Source organism: Coloeus monedula (assembly GCF_965178545.1).
Source record: "Coloeus monedula genome assembly, chromosome: 2".
Lineage (NCBI taxonomy): Eukaryota > Metazoa > Chordata > Aves > Passeriformes > Corvidae > Coloeus > Coloeus monedula.
The window spans coordinates 77,757,882-77,777,692 of NC_138782.1; the positions used below are offsets into that span (position 1 = coordinate 77,757,882).

At 39.3% G+C, this 19,811-nt stretch overlaps 1 protein-coding gene across 4 annotated transcripts in view; it reads left to right on the forward strand.

Annotated features, from left to right (window-relative positions):
* Window positions 1–2,409: 2,409 nt before the first annotated feature.
* The window catches only part of ASCC3 (activating signal cointegrator 1 complex subunit 3), a 253,611-nt gene continuing 236,209 nt past the window's right edge, over window positions 2,410–19,811 (forward strand). For 2 of the 4 annotated variants that reach the window (XM_082276623.1, XM_082276626.1), the window contains exons 1-3: window positions 2,410–2,441; window positions 16,561–16,704; window positions 17,410–17,560. In XM_082276623.1, coding sequence (XP_082132749.1) covers window positions 16,615–16,704; window positions 17,410–17,560 — 241 coding nt within the window. In that variant the 5' untranslated portion in view covers window positions 2,410–2,441; window positions 16,561–16,614. The other 2 variants (XM_082276624.1, XM_082276625.1) reach the window with 2 other exon arrangements.

Here is a 19,811-nt window from a genome sequence, read left to right on the forward strand (position 1 = left end):
CAGAACAGGTGGATGTCCAAAGGAACCTGTGACCCTGTGAGAAGCCCACACTGGAGCAGGTTTCCTGGAAGGACTTGTGGCCTTGTTGGGGGTCCCACACTGGAGCTGTGTGGAAGGCACACATGCTGGAGCATTTCATTAAAAACTGCAGCCCTGGGAAGGTCTCACCTTGGAGAAGTTCATGGGGGACTGTTTCCTGTGGGAGGGATCCCATGATGGTGCAGGCCATGAGTGTGAGGAATCCTACCCCTGAGAAGGAAGGAGCAGCAGAGACAACATGTGATGAACTTGCTGCAGCCCACATTCCCTGATCCCCTGCACAACTGGCATGAGCAGAGGTAGAGAATTAGGGAATCAAGTTCAGCTCAGAAAGAAGGCAGCAATGAGGGAAAGGTGTTTTTAGGATTTGGTTTTATAGCTCATTATTCTACTCTGATTTTGATTGGTAATAAGTTGAACTAATTTTTCCCCAAGTTGAGTCTGATTTGCTTGTGACAGTAATTGCTGAGTGATGTCTCCCTGTCCTTATCTCAACCCACAAGCCTTTTGTTCTATTTCCTCTGCCCTGTCCAGCCAAGAAGGGGAGTGATAGAATGGCTTCAGTGGACACCTGGCATCCAGCCAAGGTCAGCCCCTCCTTCCAGTGACTTTTAACGAAAGTATTAAAATCTATGGGAACAAGATGACTGTAAAGAATTACAGCTCATTTGAATAACAGCACCTCCAACGCACTGACTTTTGCTAGCATTGCAGTTGCAGCCATGCACGATATGATTACTTTGTAATCATGGGCAATAGAGATTTGGAATGTTTTCTGAGGAAGCTGCATTATTGTCACATAATAACATTGATTTAAATTTTTTTCTCCCAGTGTTGGTAACAGTGACATCCGCAGAGAGCAATTAGTTTTGAATGCTTGATACTCTCATCACAGTAGAGATTAATAGTGATTTAAGGACGTCTGCCAGGTTTGTCTTACAATCTCAACAGAGGATGAATTTGTTGAATTTTTTGTAACATGGTGATTTAATAAGTTTACCATTGTCAAAGTAAAGACAAGGTTATTTTAATTACTAATCTTTTTCTGAATCTGAAGTACTCTTCAAGTAACTAAAATTCATGGTTCGCATATTAGCATTAATTTTTAGTTGTTAAAAAGAAACAAAAAAGTCAATTCAATAGTCCATAAATTATAATGCATTTGCAGACAATAATTCAAGTGTCACCAGCTGGCAGTACTCACAGTGACCATAAACTGGGATTGGATCTTGTGAGTACACATTGTTCTCCAGGTGAACAACACTGGTTTGACTCTGAATGCAATAATGCTTGGTTAACAAACACATATAGTGAGGAGTACAGTAGGGAATTAACTCCCGTAAATTTCCAGGGTATTTTGCAAACTTAAGATCAGATATGTTTCTTGCTTCTCAGATTCTACAATTTTGAGCCTACTTGACTGAAACCTACAACTGAGGACATAGGGCACTTATTTAAAAAGCTTGCTTCAAAAAACATAAAACTGAATAAATAAGTGTGGCAAAGCTCTAGAGGCACACACCGAGGTATGTCCATGGTCTGGCAAGAATTAAGTGTGCAGGCGATGGATGAGCCACTAAAGAGTGCTGAGGGCTGAAGGCCACAGGCACCCACACCCAGGAAAGCCCGAGGCACTGACACAGGAGCACAAAGTCTTGTGAGGAGTGGCTGAGGGAGCTGGGGTTGTTTGGCCTGGAGAAAAGGGAGGCTCAGGAATAATCTTATTGCTGCCTTTGACAACCCAAAAGGAGGTTGTAGCCAGGTGGGGATCAGCCTCTTCACCCAGGCAACCAGTGACAGGACAAGAGGACACAGTCTTAAGCTGTGCCAGGGGAGGTTTAGTTTGGACATTAAGAAGAATTTCTACGCAGAAACAGTGATTGGACACTGGAATGGGCTGCTCAGAGAAGTGAAATGTCACCATCCATGGAGGTGTGCAAGACTGGACATGGCACTTGGCGCCATGGTTTAGTTGACAAGGTGGTTGGTGTTCGGTCATAGGTTGAATTCGTTAAAGATTACGTCTTTACCAACGTAATTGATTCTGTGAAATGCTGCCAGGAGCTGCCCCCACGGCATATTCCACGCCGGGAACAACTGGGGCGGGCGACCGGGCTCAGCAGCAGCGGCATCACGGCGAGATCCGTTTTGTCTGCACAGAGAACGCGGCGGAGGAACGGCCTGTAGCCGAGGCAGGGCTGAGAACGGCGCGGGCTTGGCGGGGAGCAGAGACCCGGGCGGGGTCCAGCGGGGTCCGGCGGGGTCCGGCGGCACCGGCACAGCCCCGCCGCGGGCACGGAGCCCCGCGGGCCGTCCCGGACACGGCCCCGCCCGCTCGCCGTACGGCAGTGTCGCGCCGCGCCGGCTCTTGGCGGCAGCGGGACCGGCGGGCCGTAAGGCAGGTGCGCGGCGGGCGCGGCGGGCGGGGGTCGGGCGGGCGCGGCGTGGGGGCCGCCGGGGAGGCTCCGCGTCGGGCGCCGCTCTGCCCGCGGTCGGTGCGGAGCTGCGGTCCGGCCCCTCGGTGAGGAGTGGGACAGCTGGGAGAGGCCTGCCCCGGCGGGGGAGGGCGTCCTGCCGCCGCTGCGCGGGTCTCTGCCCGCAGCCCCCGGGGCAGGGGCGTCGCCGCGCTGCTGGCGAGGCCCGGCGTTTGGGGGCAGCCGGGCCGCTGGCCGGTGCCACGCGTTGCTCCGGCGGGCGGGGCAGGTGGCGTGCCCAGGGCCGGCAGCGGGGCCGGGGCTGGCGGAGTGCTCGCCACCGCGGCGGGTGATGCAAGGCCGCTGCCGAAGGCCCGGGTGCCGTGTGCTCCTCTCGTGCGCCTTCCGGGCTTTGCTTATCGGAACGGCGCTGACAGGAGTGGTCAAGTGGGAACCGCACAGCTGTCGAATGTACTTCCAGTACTTACTACTGCTGTTAATAAATGTAGAGAACGAGAAATGAAGAACGAAAGAAGCATGTGGTCACATAAACTGTTTTTCCCTTTCGAATACTACTTGCTTCGTTTTGTTTAGTAGTGGTAAACTGCCAGCTTTTCTTATAAAACACCTGACTCTGTTGTAGCTTCCTAAGGCTTGCATTTCAGGTGCTTCAGGAGTGTGTATCATGTTGGAATTCAAATAATACGTTTGCTAAAAACCTTCTATGAGTTCTGAATGTAGGTTTTGTTACTATTTCTAACATACTAACATTGGTGTAGACCCTTTAATCTTTTGCCTTTTTAAACAATTGATTATAAAGTAGTACTGTTGAAATGAAACTGGTAAACTTAATTTTTGCAGAGAAGAAATCTAATAGTCAAGCTTAGTTACTTTCCAGAGGATTGACTTGACTTGAGTCTAGCCAATGAGTAGAAAAAATATTGGAAGTTTCAGAGACAGTGCAGCAAGGGTTATGTACGTCCACATGGTAGGTTGCAGAGCTAAATTTTTAGGAGGAAGAAAACCAAACCAGCCATCCAGTCAGATCCAAGCTGGCCTTCATCTAAAGATGGTATTGATTATATCAGTGAGGTGGTGAGTCTGATTAAACACATGCTGCTTTTCAGCAGATGCTGTAGTAAAATGATTTTCTTTGGATCTGACTTGCTTCTAGCCGCTGGAGAGTAAACTTGCATCATCTTGGAATTATATGTGTAGATATTTGCAGGAACTTTCTTCACATTTTTATGGGAATACAGACCAACTCCTAGCTAGGGCCTTTGTGAGTTGTATAAATAAACTAGTTTACGTGTTAGACCTCAGTTTTCTCTAAAAGCTGGTTTGGCCTTTGGAAGAGGTTAGGTCACGACTTCCACTGAATCAGAGAGAAGGCAAGAAATTCTCAAACAACAATATTTTATTCTGACAGTTCTGTGTTTACAGAACTTGCATTGAAGCTAAACCTGAAGCTCCTGGAGCAGGTCCAGTAGAGGGGCATGAAGATGATTAAAGGACCGAAACATCTCTCCTATGAAGAGTGACTGGGAGAGTTGGGCCTGTTCAACTTGAAGAAGAGACAAGTGAGAGGAGACCTCATAAATGTGTATAACTGTCTGAAGAGAGGGTGTCAAGAGGATGGATCAAGGCTCTTTTTGGTGGTGCCAAGCACTAGGGCAAGAGGCAGCAGGGAGAAATTCATGCGCAGGAAGTTCCACCTGTACATGAGGAAGAATCTCTTCACTGTGTGGATGACTGAGCACTGGAACAAGTTGCCCGGAGAGGTTATGGAGTCTCCCTCACTGGAGATACTCAAGAACTGTCTGCACTGTGCCATGTACTCTAGGATGACCCTGCTTGAACAGACAGGTTGAACCAGATGACCCACTGTGGACCCTTTCAGCCTTACCCATTATGTGATTATATGATCAAGATGATTGTAATTTGGCCCCTAAAATAGTTGCAGTCCCTTGCTTCTCAGTATCATTTACAGTTTTACTAGGTGTAGTGTTCTGTTTTCAGGAAGGACATTTATAGTTGAAAAATACTTTTTTTACAAAGTTAATAGAAAACTGATCCATCGCAAAAAGCCGGTGTATATTTCTGCACGTCCTCTTGACCTACAGTGCTTTCTCTGAAAAAGTTTTCCTTTATAAATACTGAACTGGACTGCACTGAACTAAGGGTGGTCTATGTTATTCCTGGTCTATGTCATTCGTCTTCTGTTACATGGTTACATGGGGTGCAGAGGTGGCTGGGGGAAGGAAAGACACGTTGTCTCTTGCTGGTTAGTTATCATGTAAAGTTTGTTTGGAAGCTGTTAAACGTGGGATTAATTCTAGTTCATATGGGCGTTTTGAGTGCTGAACAGGTTTCTTTTCTCCCTCCTACAAAATTTCCCTGTAGAAAATTGAAGTCTTCATTACTTCAAATAACAGCTTGCTGTTTTCCTGGTAAATTGTTTATAGTAACAATTGTTGAAGTTGGTTTTGAGTACTTTGTAGCCTACACATTTTCTTAAACTGAATTATGCTTTAATGTTTGAAGAGAGAACTGAGACCAAAATCTACTCTCTAGTTCAGATAAACTTATCTAATCAAAAGCAGTTTAACAAATAACCTGTAATGTGTAGTTGAAACTTCATTAGAAATATAATAGCTGATGTCTGAACTAAAAAGAGAAGGAAACAAGAGTAGAACCCAGAAACAGACTGAGAGACATTAGACTTCTAAATCCCTAATTGTAATCCTCAGAATCTGTTTTCATTTTACCCTGTAGCTCTGTTTTCAAAGAAAATGTTTGTCTAGTGTCTCTCTCCTGTAGCAGCCAGTAGGAGGTGCTAAGTTGATGTACTGAAAACAGAAGGACGACAAATCCAATTATACCTTCACTATCATATTATGTTTTAGTAATTAGTGATTTAAATAACTGATTATGTGCTTCAAAGCTGTGGAGTTCAGAGGCTACCAAGGTATTTGATGTCTGGTAATTCATCTAGGCATACCTGAACTTTTAGTCTTTTTGGCATCTTGTGGCAATGAATTCCCAAATTTAATTATGTTCTACATAGGAAAAGCATTCTACTTGGTATTAATCTCACGTTACTATTAAGTTTTTTCATGTACCTCCTTATTCTTACATTATGAGCAATAGTCAGTCATTGTGTATTTACCCATTCTTGCTTTTTAAATACCTCATCACATCACAGAAAGGAGCAATTTTGTGTTTACTGCAAGCACAACCCCTAAGGATATATACAGTCAGGGCATTCTTTATGCTCATCTCTCGCTCAGGAATTTGACTGCCTCTATTTGCACAATGCCAGTGTGAGCACATTCCTGGACCAGGTTTAGGAGTTAGCTTTCATCACAGTTGAAGTGCTTGAGATTTGTGTCTAAAACAATGTTGATAGTACACCACTGTTTTGGCTGTTTCTGGCCTGCACAGCATCAAAGCTTTCTTCCACCCTCCCAGCCCAGCAAGTTGGCCAGAGGGTGGGCAAGAGGTTGTGTGGGGACACAGCTTGGACAGTAGACCTAAATTGGCCAGTGGGTTGTGCTGTACTCTGTATTGTCATGCTCAGAAATAAAAACAGAGGCAGAGGAAGAAGAAGGGGCTTTTTTTGCTTCCAAGATGGTTTTTTTTTGGAGATTAGTAAACTGGAGCTTGGAGCACTGGTCACCATATGGGATGTGGTTAAAATTTCTTTCCTTCACTTGGGAGGTATTTTTCCTTTTCTTCCTCTGTTAAACTGTATCTCAACCCTTAAGCTTTTTTTCTTTTCTTCTTCCTTTTTTCTCCCCTGTCCCACTGTGGGGGGTGAGTAAGCAGCAGTGTGGCTGCTGGCCAAGGTCAAGCCACGCCAACACTGCACAAACACCTATAAAGGTGATTGAAGGAAGCAATAGCAGCATGCTGTGGTTCTGTGGTAATGGTGCTCACTAAATTAACCAGTGGTGTGAAAGATCCCTATTCTGGGTGTATTGAGCTTATTCTGGCTATAGATATTCCTTTTGAAGTTGAACACAACTGTGTCTAGTTCAGTGAAAATCCATGAGACTAGAGTGAAGCCAAGAAGGAGTTAGGCTTCAGTAGCAATGTGGACTGTATCACAGAAAGGGCAGTTGGTGTTTTCTGTCTTCTATTCAGTACATAGACATGGGGACTAGAGTTTGGTGGCCAGCTTGTTGCTGAGTGCAGTCTGAGATGCAAATTAAAACTCTTGCTCTTTTTCTGTCTTGTTAAATCTAGTGTGTGCTAGAGAAAAATAATGTTAAAAGGAAGGTGGAGAATGTTTTACCTGGTTGATATTTAGGGATAGAAAAGTTGATAGCTCTCCCCTTGCATTGCATGTGGAACTTACGGGTATAAATTATACTTCCTGTAGACTTTACCATCATTTGTTCTAAAGCATGTGTTTACTCTGAGCCATCTGTTACTCTTGCTTGCCCAAAGGCACGTTGGATGTTTGGCCTAAAAAATAGATGGAATCTGATATTACAAGCCTGAATCTTAAACATAGATAGTCTTACAGTAAGAAGAGATGATTATGGAATGATAGGTTGGTGATTGAAGCATTTGTCAGGTGAACTATGGAGCAATTTTCAGTTTTCCAGTTGTAAACTGCCTTCTGAGAAAGTTGGGAGAATAAGTAGATGACTTTGTACAGTTGTGACCACCTTGCCTGCATTCAAATATTTTGTAAACCAGCCAGCCATTTAAACAACTGCTCCTTTCTTTGAAACTGGTGAGGACTGCTGAACTGTGTCACTTAATGAGTTTCTATTTGGAAACTGGATTCTGATGAATTTGTTCAAGGAATAGGAAGACAATAGTCTTAGCTGCTGCTCTAAGGGGGAACAAATGTTCAAAAAATGTACAGACATGGCACTTCATGATACGGTTTAGTGAGCATGGTGGTATTTGGCCAAAGGTTGAACTTGATGATCCTGGAGGTATTTCCAACCTTAATGATTCCATTATTCTAATATGTCCTCTCCTTGAAAGATTAGGGAAGAGTAAAGAGGATCTCTGAAAGTCCTCTCTTCCACTTCTTTTAAGAAATTTATTATTTGTCGTGAGTTGACCCCAGCTAGTAGCCAAATGCCCCCCCGCCCCCAGCCTCTCACTCACTCCCTTTGGCTGTGAATCTGGGTGAAAATCCAAGACATTTAACAGTTGCTTGGGAAGACAAACCCCATAAGTATGGATGTGTGTCCTTTTTCCTCACACCCCTCGCTTCTCATTTCCCAGAGTTTTTACTGCTGAGCATGACATCATATGGTACAGTTCTATGTTGCTTCCAAAGCATGAGTATAAACAAAATGCTTGGTTATATAATTTTCTTGTTAGTGTAGCATTTTTGTTTCTGTGGTGTCTTTAAAAGTTGATTCTATAAATCTGAACAGTTGGCCTATAACAGTTGTGCCATGCTAAATATTCATAATAATTGTTCAAGGGCTTTTAACTGTTCAATAGGAGAATCTTGTGTAGTATGTATGTATGTATTAGCTTAAAACATATTTTCTAAAATATGTTTTAAGAAATTTTACATACATTCTAGGAGAATATGACTACGATTTGAGAAATGCAACCATTTAAAAAAAACATGCAGCTTGAAAAATCCTGTTTTAACCTCCTCAGATCACTAGAGACATAATGAGGCTATTTTCCTTTTTATTATATCATCCAAGAATTATATTATGCCTCAATTTATGTTCCCCCCTTTCCTTATGTAATGAGGAGACGTATTTGTAAGCTCTGAAAAGATGGTTTGGGATTTCCTCACTGTAGGAAATTGTACAGGCATCTTTCTCAAAATATCTTCTTGCATGTATGGCCAGCATTATAGACAGACAGCCCAGGATGGGTAGGCAGCAGTTGTTAGTTTTGATTCTAATTTGCACTTGTAACATTGCAGCACTACCCTTTTTTTTAAAGTTCTAATTCTGAACTGCAGTAATGATAAATTATCAATTAGAAAGCTGTTACTTGCTGGTCATCAAGTGCTGTATGAAGTGCCTGTGTGGCATGTGAGCTCTGAAGAGAAGACAAGGGAATCTGTCTTTAATAATATTACTTTATGGGACCATGTGTCTATTCAATAGGTGAGTGTTGCTTAAATGTATTTTTAATTAACTTATTTTTCCTTCGTAGAAGAGCCTCTGCCTTGAAGTAGGCATGTTTTCAGGCTGTAGGCGTATACTTATAATGCAAGGTACACCTTGAATTAATTTTCTTTCATACATTTTTAGGCTGAAATTTTGACTTCTTTCATCCCTATATCCTAGCATTGCTAAGTAGTATTTAAGCTAAATCAAAAGTGGACTGGCTTGGGACAGCTTATTGTGTGTCTCATATAACCTTGACTTTCTTTACAACTCTTTTTGTAGGGGAGGGGGCAGTATTGCCTCCAGGCAGTAGGAGGAAGTTCTGAAGGGCAAGGCATCCCCAAAAGGCTGGTGTGATTTGGACTGAAAAGCTTGTCTTGATAGGTTGATTTTTGGGACTCTAACTGTCTTCACTACACTTCAATATTTGACCACGTTAGGTCAGTGAGCTCTCTTACGAATGTGCCTCTGTTTGCTTTCTGATAGGAAATAGAAACTTGTAACTTTTTAACCACTGGGCTGGACTGAACCTTCAGTGTGCTGAGACAAGGATCCAATAAGGATGGAAGGACTGCTAGACTCTGAGTAGTTCATTTATATGGACATATCTTTGGAATAGTTTTATATATGCTGACAGAGACTTCTGGGAGGACTGTTAGAAAGACTGAGCAGTAGTATAGTGTATTCATAATTAAAACACTTTTTAGAAGAATTTTGGATAAAATACTCAGCTTTCAGGTCGCAGTTGCTGTGTATTATTGGAAAGATACTAACTAGAGAGTTTTCTGCAAACTCTGTAATGACTCTTTTACTCCTTCCCTCTTCAGAAATTATGACAGGTATCAAACAATATAGTGAATGGTAGAAAAAGTATAAAGGACATCTTTTAGAAAATACTACAAATATTATATAAAAATTAAATGAATGCAGTAAATTCAAATATTGCTAAATATAGCAAACACTTAAAGTTGCACAATACACTTGCATTATTTTAATTAAATTGATGCATTTGTGTGGACAATAACATCTGGTTCTTATTTTATGTAATGAGTCATTTTCTACATATTTCTGTATTGTCTACTGCAACCATTGGTAAAATTCTGACTCAAAAGCTGCTGGAAATAGGATGAGCTTATTTATAGCTGATAGTTTGGGGAACTTTTCATTTAGTGATAGCCAAAGTTGGCCGGAATCTGTGTTTCTTTTAAAAGCCATACTTTTAGTACATGACAATTGAATTAATGTTCTTGTCTATTACTAGGAGGGCTGTAGAATCTACAGCCTCTTTCTTAACTGGTGTAAAACTCTGCATATGTCTGAAATATGTTCTGAAAAATAATTCTGTAATTTAGGTACTTGCAGTTTTTCTGTTTCAGATTGCCAGCATTACCACTATTATTACCAGTTTTATTGATAAAATTGCTTAACACACAAAAAAAATAGTATTTTCTCTAAATGAGAAAGCTTCAGTACTTTCATAGAATAATTGTTCTGTAAGATGAAATGTGGATCTTGGCATAAGCGGCACTGTGCTTACACAGCTACTGTGCGTTGTCTACAAGATGCAATGATTTTACTAGCCATAATTAATTACTAAAGAAATCCCCAAGAAGGAATCTCGATGTTTGGTAAGACAGTTACTTCAGAACTGACATCCTGTCTTTTGCAGGTTCTTAGCAATATGAACATTGCTAATGACTTTGCTGCAAAGAAAGTTAATGACTTAGTGGTTAAGAAGAAGACAGCAGTCCTACTCATACCACCTCTCCTTTTTGACTTGAGTAATAATGTACAGGCAGGGTCTGAAGGATTAGTGTACCTGGCTTAGTCTTTTATTGCATTTGAGATCCTTTGTGAATGCTAAAATAGGTTATGTTTTTCTCAAAAGGAATGTTTAGTGTTTCCTTCAAAAACATTTGGGAGAATGCTCCAGATACAAAACGATCCAGTTCCCACCTTGAGACTTATTGAAACTCTATTTTGAAGGAAATCAACATTAATTATGAAGGATAATTGTGGTGTTGAGTGGCTATTAAGCATCTAAGTCATTTATAACTGGGGGATAATACAGTATTTGAGGCATTTGTTTAGTTATCTATAAATATGGTAAGTGATTTGAGTGCTTAAACACATCACTGTAAGGTTTAAAGACCTCACAGAATTACACCTTGTAGTGGCCAGTAATTCACTCTGGGGACTTTATCCTTGTATGTGCTTGCTGTTCACTACCAGGAGTGTGTTACAGAGACTTTTTTACTACCATCTGAACAAGTTCTCCAGCATGCTCTTAGCCCAGCAGTTATGCAGTTGTGTATTATACATGTACTATTACAGCACTTATATTTGCTGAAGTGCATCCCACGTCCTCTCAGCCATCCTCAGTGAGATGCAATATGTGTTACTTAGCTGTCATTAACTCAAAGCTTTTTCTTTCTCTCACTTATCTATTGTTTTTCATCCTCCTTTTACTTCCTTTAAACACATGCATCCCTATTTACCTTCCATACATGTGTTCCTTTAGTGACAAGCCTTTTTGGAATGGAGTAAGATGAACTGCCTGAGGTTGTTTTCAACCTCTGTTGATGGCACGGGGTGTAACAGAGACACAGAGTCCCCCCTATTAAACTTAAAGCAAGATGAAACAAATGACACCTCCACCATCCCCATCTTGTATTTGTGGCTTGTGCCTAGTGTTTAAATGAACATACATGTTATATATGTTGAAGTTGGAAATTTGCTTATAGTATATCTCATGTAAGGCAAGTCTTGAAGTTTCTGTTGCTTGGGATACAGTTTGTCTCTCGCTGCAGGGAACTTAAGGCGATGAGGTGTAAAACTACATACATTTTTCAGTTTAACAACTGAATTACATTTTATGTGCTTGGAAAAGGAAGAGGAGTTATTCTGAAAAATGTGTTGTTTTAATTTTTTTTTTCTTTTTAACAATAGCAATCCTTAGTAACTATCTCAAAGTATACCTAAAATGAACACATTATTGAGCCAAGCCACATCTTTGGCATCATCCCAGAACAGTATCAGGCATTATCACAGGAAATGCCTTTCCAGCTGATGCAAGCAGTGTTAGACAGCTGTTGTTTAATCCCATATGCATGGCTAAGATTATGAAAAAATGTGGAAAGGGTTAATACTCTACTGAATGAATAACTTGTAATTCCATTATTTGATTTTCTAGGGTTTTTTGTTTATTTAGTGACTTATGTAATTAAGATGCTGAAATTGTCTCTAATGTGAATGATGGCACACAGGCACTGTTACGCCTCTTTGTTATGCTGAAGCACTTGTTTGAATTTTGGTATTCGCTCAGTTGAATACTGTATGTCAAGAAGCCACTATTTCTTCCTGAGTACATATTCCTTGCTGTCACCCTTTCAAAGACTGACCCAGTCTTGACTGGAGATCAGAAATATATGACCCAGCAATATTTGACCCAGACAACTTGAGAGAATTCCAGGGAGATGTCTGGGCCTTTTGTAGAAAGTGAGATATCTGAAAGCGTACAGTTGTTAATATATCGCACAGCACTGTTTGTGAAGGTGCAAAATACAGAGTTGGAAAATACTGTTGTTTTAGTGTCATGATTCCGCCTGCTATTTCTGATTAATGTCCTAGACATTATTAAACCACTGTATCCCCGCTTAACAACTTTGATGTTAGGTGTGTATTTGTACTGCATCAAGCATACTTGGATAAGAAATTTAATCGAATCTAATAAAAATGTTCTCATTGGTGCAAAATAGCTTTTTAATCTAATGGTTTCATTTTTTTCTTTAAAGTGTTTTCTTTAAAATATTTTTCCTTTGATGTGTACAATGTAGAAAGCGTATACACCAAGTAGAATGTGATGTTTGGTTTTTTAAAAATAATTGAGCCTTATTTGTAAATAAAATGTGAAGTTTACCTTTCCATTAATGAAGCTGCTGAAGTTAATTGTAGCCATTCCAACATGTATTCATATCAGTAAAATTTAATGTTTGGTATTTTTAATCTTCTTATGCAGTCGTGTAAAGTAAAATATTCTGTGTATTGATAAATTTCAATGTCTTAATGTGCCCTTATGGTTACACCATTTGATTTATATATATTTAAAATGTAAAAAAAGTTACTGCACTGTCCCTTTAGTTTTTGTATAGCCTTGTGGATGGGATATCTTTTGCCCTTTTAGTTTCTTTTTTGTTTGAAATGTTTCCACTTTCTCAAGTGACAGAGAAAATGCCGTTTGATTCAAATACATTGTGGTCAATAGCAACCTGCTATTCACTGCCAGTGCCTAAAGTCTCTTTTTCTTTATAATGTTCTTTGATTAGATTAGTTACTAGTAATAACTTCTTTAGGTTTTATAAATTGCAAGTTTACATAGACAGCAAGAAACTTGTTAATAGTTGGAAGAATTATAGGTAATACAGTCAAAATCTGGGAACATGGCTTAATATTCCTTAAATAGTTTAAACAAAATCACTGCTGTGAGGTTTTAAGGGACAAGTAAAAAGTAAATATTATAGACTACAGAAGCTGGTGCTTTAGGATAGTGTAACTGTGGATTTTACCTGTGATTTTTAGCTGTGTTAATGCTATGTAATTCCATCATTTGTAAGGAAAGAAAGACTTCTGTTCAACTTGAACATTAACGTACCAGATCTGAGCATTCACCTTCTCTAAGACCTACTGGGCAGCTGGCTTGATCTGTTAGAGAGCATGGGAATTAAGTAAATTTAAAAAGGATCTGTGTTTTACAGTAATCTCTAATATTTCAGTGAAGAAGAGAAAGAAATGGTTCTGTTATTTTCTTGTATTAGAACCATAGGAAGGCCAGGAGTTGGAGGAAAACATAAGTAGCTGGTGAATAGATGAAGTGGAAAACTTCACTAGTAATTTTTGTTACCTTTGTGGTATTGCTAGAAATTTTTTTTAATGTTTCACTTCAATGAATAAAAACCTGCTGAGATTATGATTCATGTTGACTTTCAAACAATAAACTTTGAATTGTTTCTTACCTGAGTATACTCTGAGTATAATGTCTTTATGTTTTACTTTCTCCTATAAAAAGTTTCAATGTTAAAATCACACTTGCTTTTAAAAGAAGAAAAACAGACTTTAAAAGTTGCTTTCTGTCATCTTCACAAAGCTTTAGAAGGGTGGATATTGCTCTTTCTGATTTACAAACAGGCTTGGTGGAAAGTTACATGTTTTTTTAAAAAGGCAGGAAATCTGAGACAGTTCTAGGAATCATTAGCAGAATGTGCCCAAAATGTCCTCAATTGGTTGGTAGTGGGGGAGGAGAAGAATTATTTTTACCATGTAAAGTTGCACTGATCTGAAGGTTAAATTCCCATTCCATTTGTCCTATCAAAATGATTTAAGATAGTACCTTTCTCATACTTTTCTTTAGGAGGAATGGGTAGAAGGATGGCAAAAGTTCACCTTCTATATGTGGGCCCTGGTAAAGAGGATTTAATTGCCACTGCCTTTTAGGTCCTTGTTCCAAAACCAGCAGATCTTAGCTGGATCATTTGGTAGTACAGATGTTTCAGAACCACCTGGGGGCAAACAGATACATTTCTCTCAAACCAGAAGGAATTAGTTTACCTTATGATGGCTGTGGGAAGACGAGGAGTAGCTGATCCACTCTGAAGGCAGTGTGATGCAGGCAGGTATCTACGTAAGGAGGCTTTATGTGAAGGCAGGTAACGTATTTTGTTAAAAACAAATATAAATTTACACTGCATCTTATAGGGCCACATGATTTTTGATTTAGTGTTCAGAGCTGGCTCTAATATGTTGCAGAATAATAGCCAAAGTTCATAAATTTTACCTTGTTTTTTTATGTTAACAGTGGAATAATTGCACCCACCTGTCCCCTGCATTCTGTTTACTAGCTGTTTTTGTTTTCCTGTGATGCCCTGCTGAGAGTGGTGGTTGTGTACAAGAGGTGAAGGGGGTGTGTGAAGTTTGAGTGCGACTGCTCTGCCCAACCAGCCCCCTCTGACACTCGCCAGTTCTGAAAACACACAGGCAAGCATGGAGCAGCATTTACTAGTTCAAGACCAAATGTAGAGTTGCAGGACTGGATTTTGCTCTTTGGCCATGCCTGTGGTTAGGACAGTGTGCTCTTGTCTTCTGGTGTTTCACGTTTTCCATTTCAGGAGTTGCTAATAACTCACTGAATAAAGGAGAAAGAAACATCCATTTAAAATTCAGTTTCCTAATAAATGAGCCTGCTGGAGGCACTTGAAAATTTATAAGTGTGTGTGAAAAGTGAACTTTCTATAGGTGTGTTCAAACTTTCATAAATTACTGTGCATGTTATTTCAGAAAGGACAATTAATATTAGAATTATGTTATTCCATTTTTTTATAAAAGGGATATAATGCTACAGAAAAAGGTATTTGAGTGTAGGTATAAAATAAATAGGCAAAATGGAGTGAGGTCTATAGAACAGTGTGAGAGTGCTGTACTCTCAAAGTCTGGACACATTATTTCCCTTCTAATAATGGTGGCTGTAATGTTCACAGACTATTTTCACTAGGAGCTATGCTGGTATGAATTACATGTCATATACCCACTGAACATCTCAAAAGCTGCAGTGATGTTTGGCTCTGTCTGCTTCTAGGCTTGAACACATGCTCTCTGTGCCCTTCACAGTTAAAAATTGTGTATTTCCAAATTTTGTAGCTTCATCCTTAGAACATTTGTCTCCAAATTATCAGCTGTTGTAGTATCATTCTCAAAAAGCATCTTAATGCAAGGTGGGAGAACAAGCAGACCTGACCAGTCAGTGACATTTCTCTGTGACTGGAATGCTGCATCTGGATTTCTTTTGTGCTGTATTGCAAGCTAAAATACAAATGCAGTCATGAAATAAGGAAAAACGTTAAGGATAATTAGATGAAAGCAGAGAGTTCTGTACTATATGACTGGAGGGGAAGTAATTTTATTTACTCTATTGCAAGTTCTTTAAATTCTGGATGGACGTTGATCTTTAGGCATGCTAAGAATGATGCAGATCATTAGGTTTGTAATGGTATCATTAATTGTTTCAAAAATAATCTAAGTCTGTATCTTATCTGCTGCCGTCAGAAACTGTAGTCGTGCTTTAGGGTTCATTAAACAATTCAGCTGTGGGCACCTTTTGAAATTAAATAACTTTGAGAATAATTTCAGTAAAAGGCTTGGAAGAAGTACAATTTCAGATGGGGAACAGCTGTGTTTTGGTGCACAGATATGAGCCCGTTCCACAGAGGAAATAAGACTGCACGCAAGTAAACTGTAGTTCCAAAGAGAGTCTTGCTCTAAGTGTGTGTGTGTGTGTGTGTGTGTGTGCACTCCCAGTTGTGAGACGAAAACATCCCAAGGCATGGTGTTTTCAGTTTTCTGGTGGCCTTTTTTATTCCCTTTTTCTCTTACAACAGTTCATTGCTATGCCTTTGACAATCTTTATTTCCTGTCATAATTTTCTTTCCCTGTTTTGCTGGTTGAAAATGGCTAACCACCTGTCAAGAAAGATGCCTCTCTCTGCATCAGCACCAGAGGCTGTTAATGACCTGAAAGGTCCCAGCATGGGCTGACTCAGAGGAAATCTCCCTGTAGGTTGTAATCACTTACTGCTATAGGTTGTAATCACTTACTGTTATTGGGAGCTAAAGTTCAGTTACAAAGTTTTCACTATAATACTCAGTGTTAGGGGTGCTAAAGAAGTAATTGCCTCTTTGCCTCATTGCTGGTAACTTTTATTTAGGGAGGAGAGCAAAGAACCACCTGCTGAGTCACATCTGCATGTTACCATTTCTTGCCTCTGCTCTGTGCCTTTTACCTCCCTTTTATTGAATTTTGATTATCATCTTTTTAAGAGATTTTTCTTTTTAACTGACTTAATTGAAGTTCCAGCCAAGTTCTGCTAGCTCGAAAAGGTCTTTCAAGTTCGTGATGTGAGTTTGTATTTATAACATTAATAAAGCCATGTTATTTGTTTTGTTCTCATCTAGGTACTTGAACTGGGATTTGATTTCTCCTCCTATGGATCACTGAATGAGTAACAGATGGCCTTGCCTCGTCTTACAGGCGCTTTACGCTCCTTTTCAAATGTCACTAAACATGAGGATTACAGTGAAGAATTAGCTGACTTAACGGTAAAGCTTTGTTTCTTTTACGAAGCATAGTTGTAATAAGAATCATTTGTTTTCTTCATTTGCATTGCTATTTTATGAGAGTAGGCAAGCAGGAAGGGCAGAGTGTTTATAGTTTCCTGTACATTCCTTCATAGTGTCCTCACTCAAAGTCAAATTTGCTGTAGCTTTGTGATTTATACTTGGCCCTTCCAATCATGATGTGCTATATGGAAAAATTTGCTTGATTGTGTTAATTCATCTTTCAAGAAGTTGGGCAAGGCTGGTGTGCTTTTAGCTCTGAGCTTACATAGAACTGGGAAGCCAAACTTTTCCCTTCTAATATTAGGTTCACTGACTTTAGGTACTTTTGCTTCCTGAGAAACAATGCATTAAAGCTACAGATGCCTTGTGGGAACGTGTAATGTGTAATGAATTTGGAATCTTGGGAACTGTAAATCTCTTGAAGTTGCAAGAGTTTGGCTTTATAGCAAATTTTGCTCTGGAAAGAGTAAAGTAGTGAGAGAGTGTATGCTTTTGTGTATCCTTCTTTCATACACTCAGGAAAGAGTCTAAAGAACAAGTAAAAGGAAAAGTACTTGCAATCATTACTATGTACTAACTGAATGTAATTGGAAGGAATTTTTTTATCTGGTGTTTAATTTTAAAGGAATCCCCATATATTAATTTGAAAATAATAAAAAACCTCAAATATTTTTGCATTTTCAGACTAAAAGATCAAAACTATATGCTGAGTTGCTGAAGTCTGATCTTACTTGGAAGAAGATAATAAAGTTTGTTGATGACAATTTGGACAAAAAAGAATACCAAACTGTAAATGGTGATTTAAAAACTATCTTACAAGCTGCAAAACAAATAGGTATGTTTTCATTCTCTAGTAGTCTAATAATACATTGTTATATTTGGGGGTGGGCGCAGGTTCAAGCTGCTTTTTGCCTGCATAATTTACGTACTGGTACAATTTTGGTTCTACCAACTATCAGCGTTTGGTATGGTTAAACTACCTTGAAGCCAGTTTTGCCCTGAAATATCTTTGAAACTCCATTTAATCTAATACACATATACACAATTTGGTCTTCTGTTTTATTTTAAGATTCCGTTGTTATATAGACAGTCTTGCTTTTTTGATGGTATTGTTTTAGAGTGTGGTATGGTTTGTGATTGACAGTTAATGAGCAAAACCAACAGTTTCTTTCAGAATAGCAGTACTCTAAGGAAAGAACAATCCTGGTGTTGTCTGCTTTAGTTCCACATAATTGGTATAATGAAAAATTAGACTGCTGTACAGGCAGATAAAAATGTAAGAAATGTTTTCTGCGTGAAGTGTTTGGTGTTGAGGAGAGAAATAAAAATATATTTCACTCATCTGGAATTAAACTTTTAAAACTGAAGTACATAAGGCAAAGAACGTGTGAAAACTTAGTTTTGATTGGAAACTTAATTTTTGATTGACAGACTAAACCTAATTCAGCTTTTGCTTTTAGAAAAATTTAACTTCATCAGCTCATAAATTGAGTGCCTGGCTCAAGCTCTTACTGTCACATATTTAAGGACTTTTCCTTTCAATCTCATAGGTATATTTTCTCCTTTTCTGATTGTTTTTCAAATATCTTGAATAGAACCCTAAGTAAAAAGACAGAGAAAATTAATAAATATATTTGCCTGGTTTTGGTATTATAGACCAGAGATTTTTACCACAATACAGATGTTAACTTGCCACACTTACATTTCTATTTCTCAACCATTCTTTTGGAAATACCTAGTAAACTGAGAAAGAAACAAATGTCTAAACACAGACTTTCAAAAAAAGGCTAGACAAGTTATTCATGTCCAACATGTGGTAGTCAATTGTGCTGTACAGTTGCAGATGCCTGTTACAGCTATTAATGGTTGTAATGGCTATTGCTTTCTTGAGTCATCAGAAGTAAAATTTTGAGTTTTTCTCAAATCACTGACAAAAAGTTTTAAACTCTGGTTAGTACTGCTAGTAGACTTTTAACACCTCTTTGGGCTGGAATTCAAGCATCTGGCTGCTGTCTTTTTGAGACAGGCCTCTGGGAAGGGCCACCTCTCTGCCCTAACCCAGGTACCTCTTCTTCAGCGCACAGATTTCAGCTGGCACTTGCAGCACACAAGGCTCAAGGGAAAGTCATGCAGGATGGGGACTGAGCTTGCACCATCAGTCCACAGAGTTAGTAGGAGAAAGTGCAATCTGTATTGATAATAGATACTGATCGAGAAAGCTGTTTTAAATATCCACTGTGTATAGTTTAATCACAAGAGGTACTGGACTAAATGTTGGCAGGCAAACAAAACAAAAAACCAAAAAGACTAGCTTCTAGTCGTGCATCTCTTACCATCTTGTCTGGCTTATTTTGTTGAGATGTAAGGAGTAGTATTTTGTCAAGAGATGTTTTCACAGAAAGGAGATGTCGATAATAAAGGAGAAATACCACTTAGTAAACCTAAGAGATTTTTCTCAAATCCTTCAATTGCTCTTTTAGTTTAGTAATCTGTACTTCTGTTCCGAGACAAGTGACTTTAAATAATAATATGTGTTTGTATGTTAGGAATATAAGAGTGAGCTTCAGGCAGACAAACTACAGCTTTTTAGATGTAGGGGTTTTTTTTGTGATTCCTGTATGGCTGATGCTAAAAGGGAGGGGCAGAACCACCTTTTTCCTCTGAGACATATTTACATGTCTATTGTATATGTGTGTATCTTTATGTAACATATCTTCCATATGTAGGTATCTATTATCTTGTAAATATCACCTCCAGTCCTGTCCTTGAACTTTTCAGCTTTTCAAAGCCAAGGAAGAGTCAGGCTAAATACTGAATTTGTAGCCAACTCCATTTATGTTACATTTCTAGCTACTCAGCCTTGTTCCATCTGCTTATGCTAGAATTTTTTTGTTTTTTCCTGTTCAATTGTGGGGAAGAAAACCCTTGCTTTTTCTGGTGTCAAACCTAACCTAAGTTGAATCAAGTCACAAGTAAAAAAATTTTGCATGTTGTCCTCATTTAAAATGAACAAAACCCCCAGTATGCTGGCTGGTTTTGTTTAGGTTATGCTTGGTGACTTTTAAAATTTTGTTTAGTAGTGATAT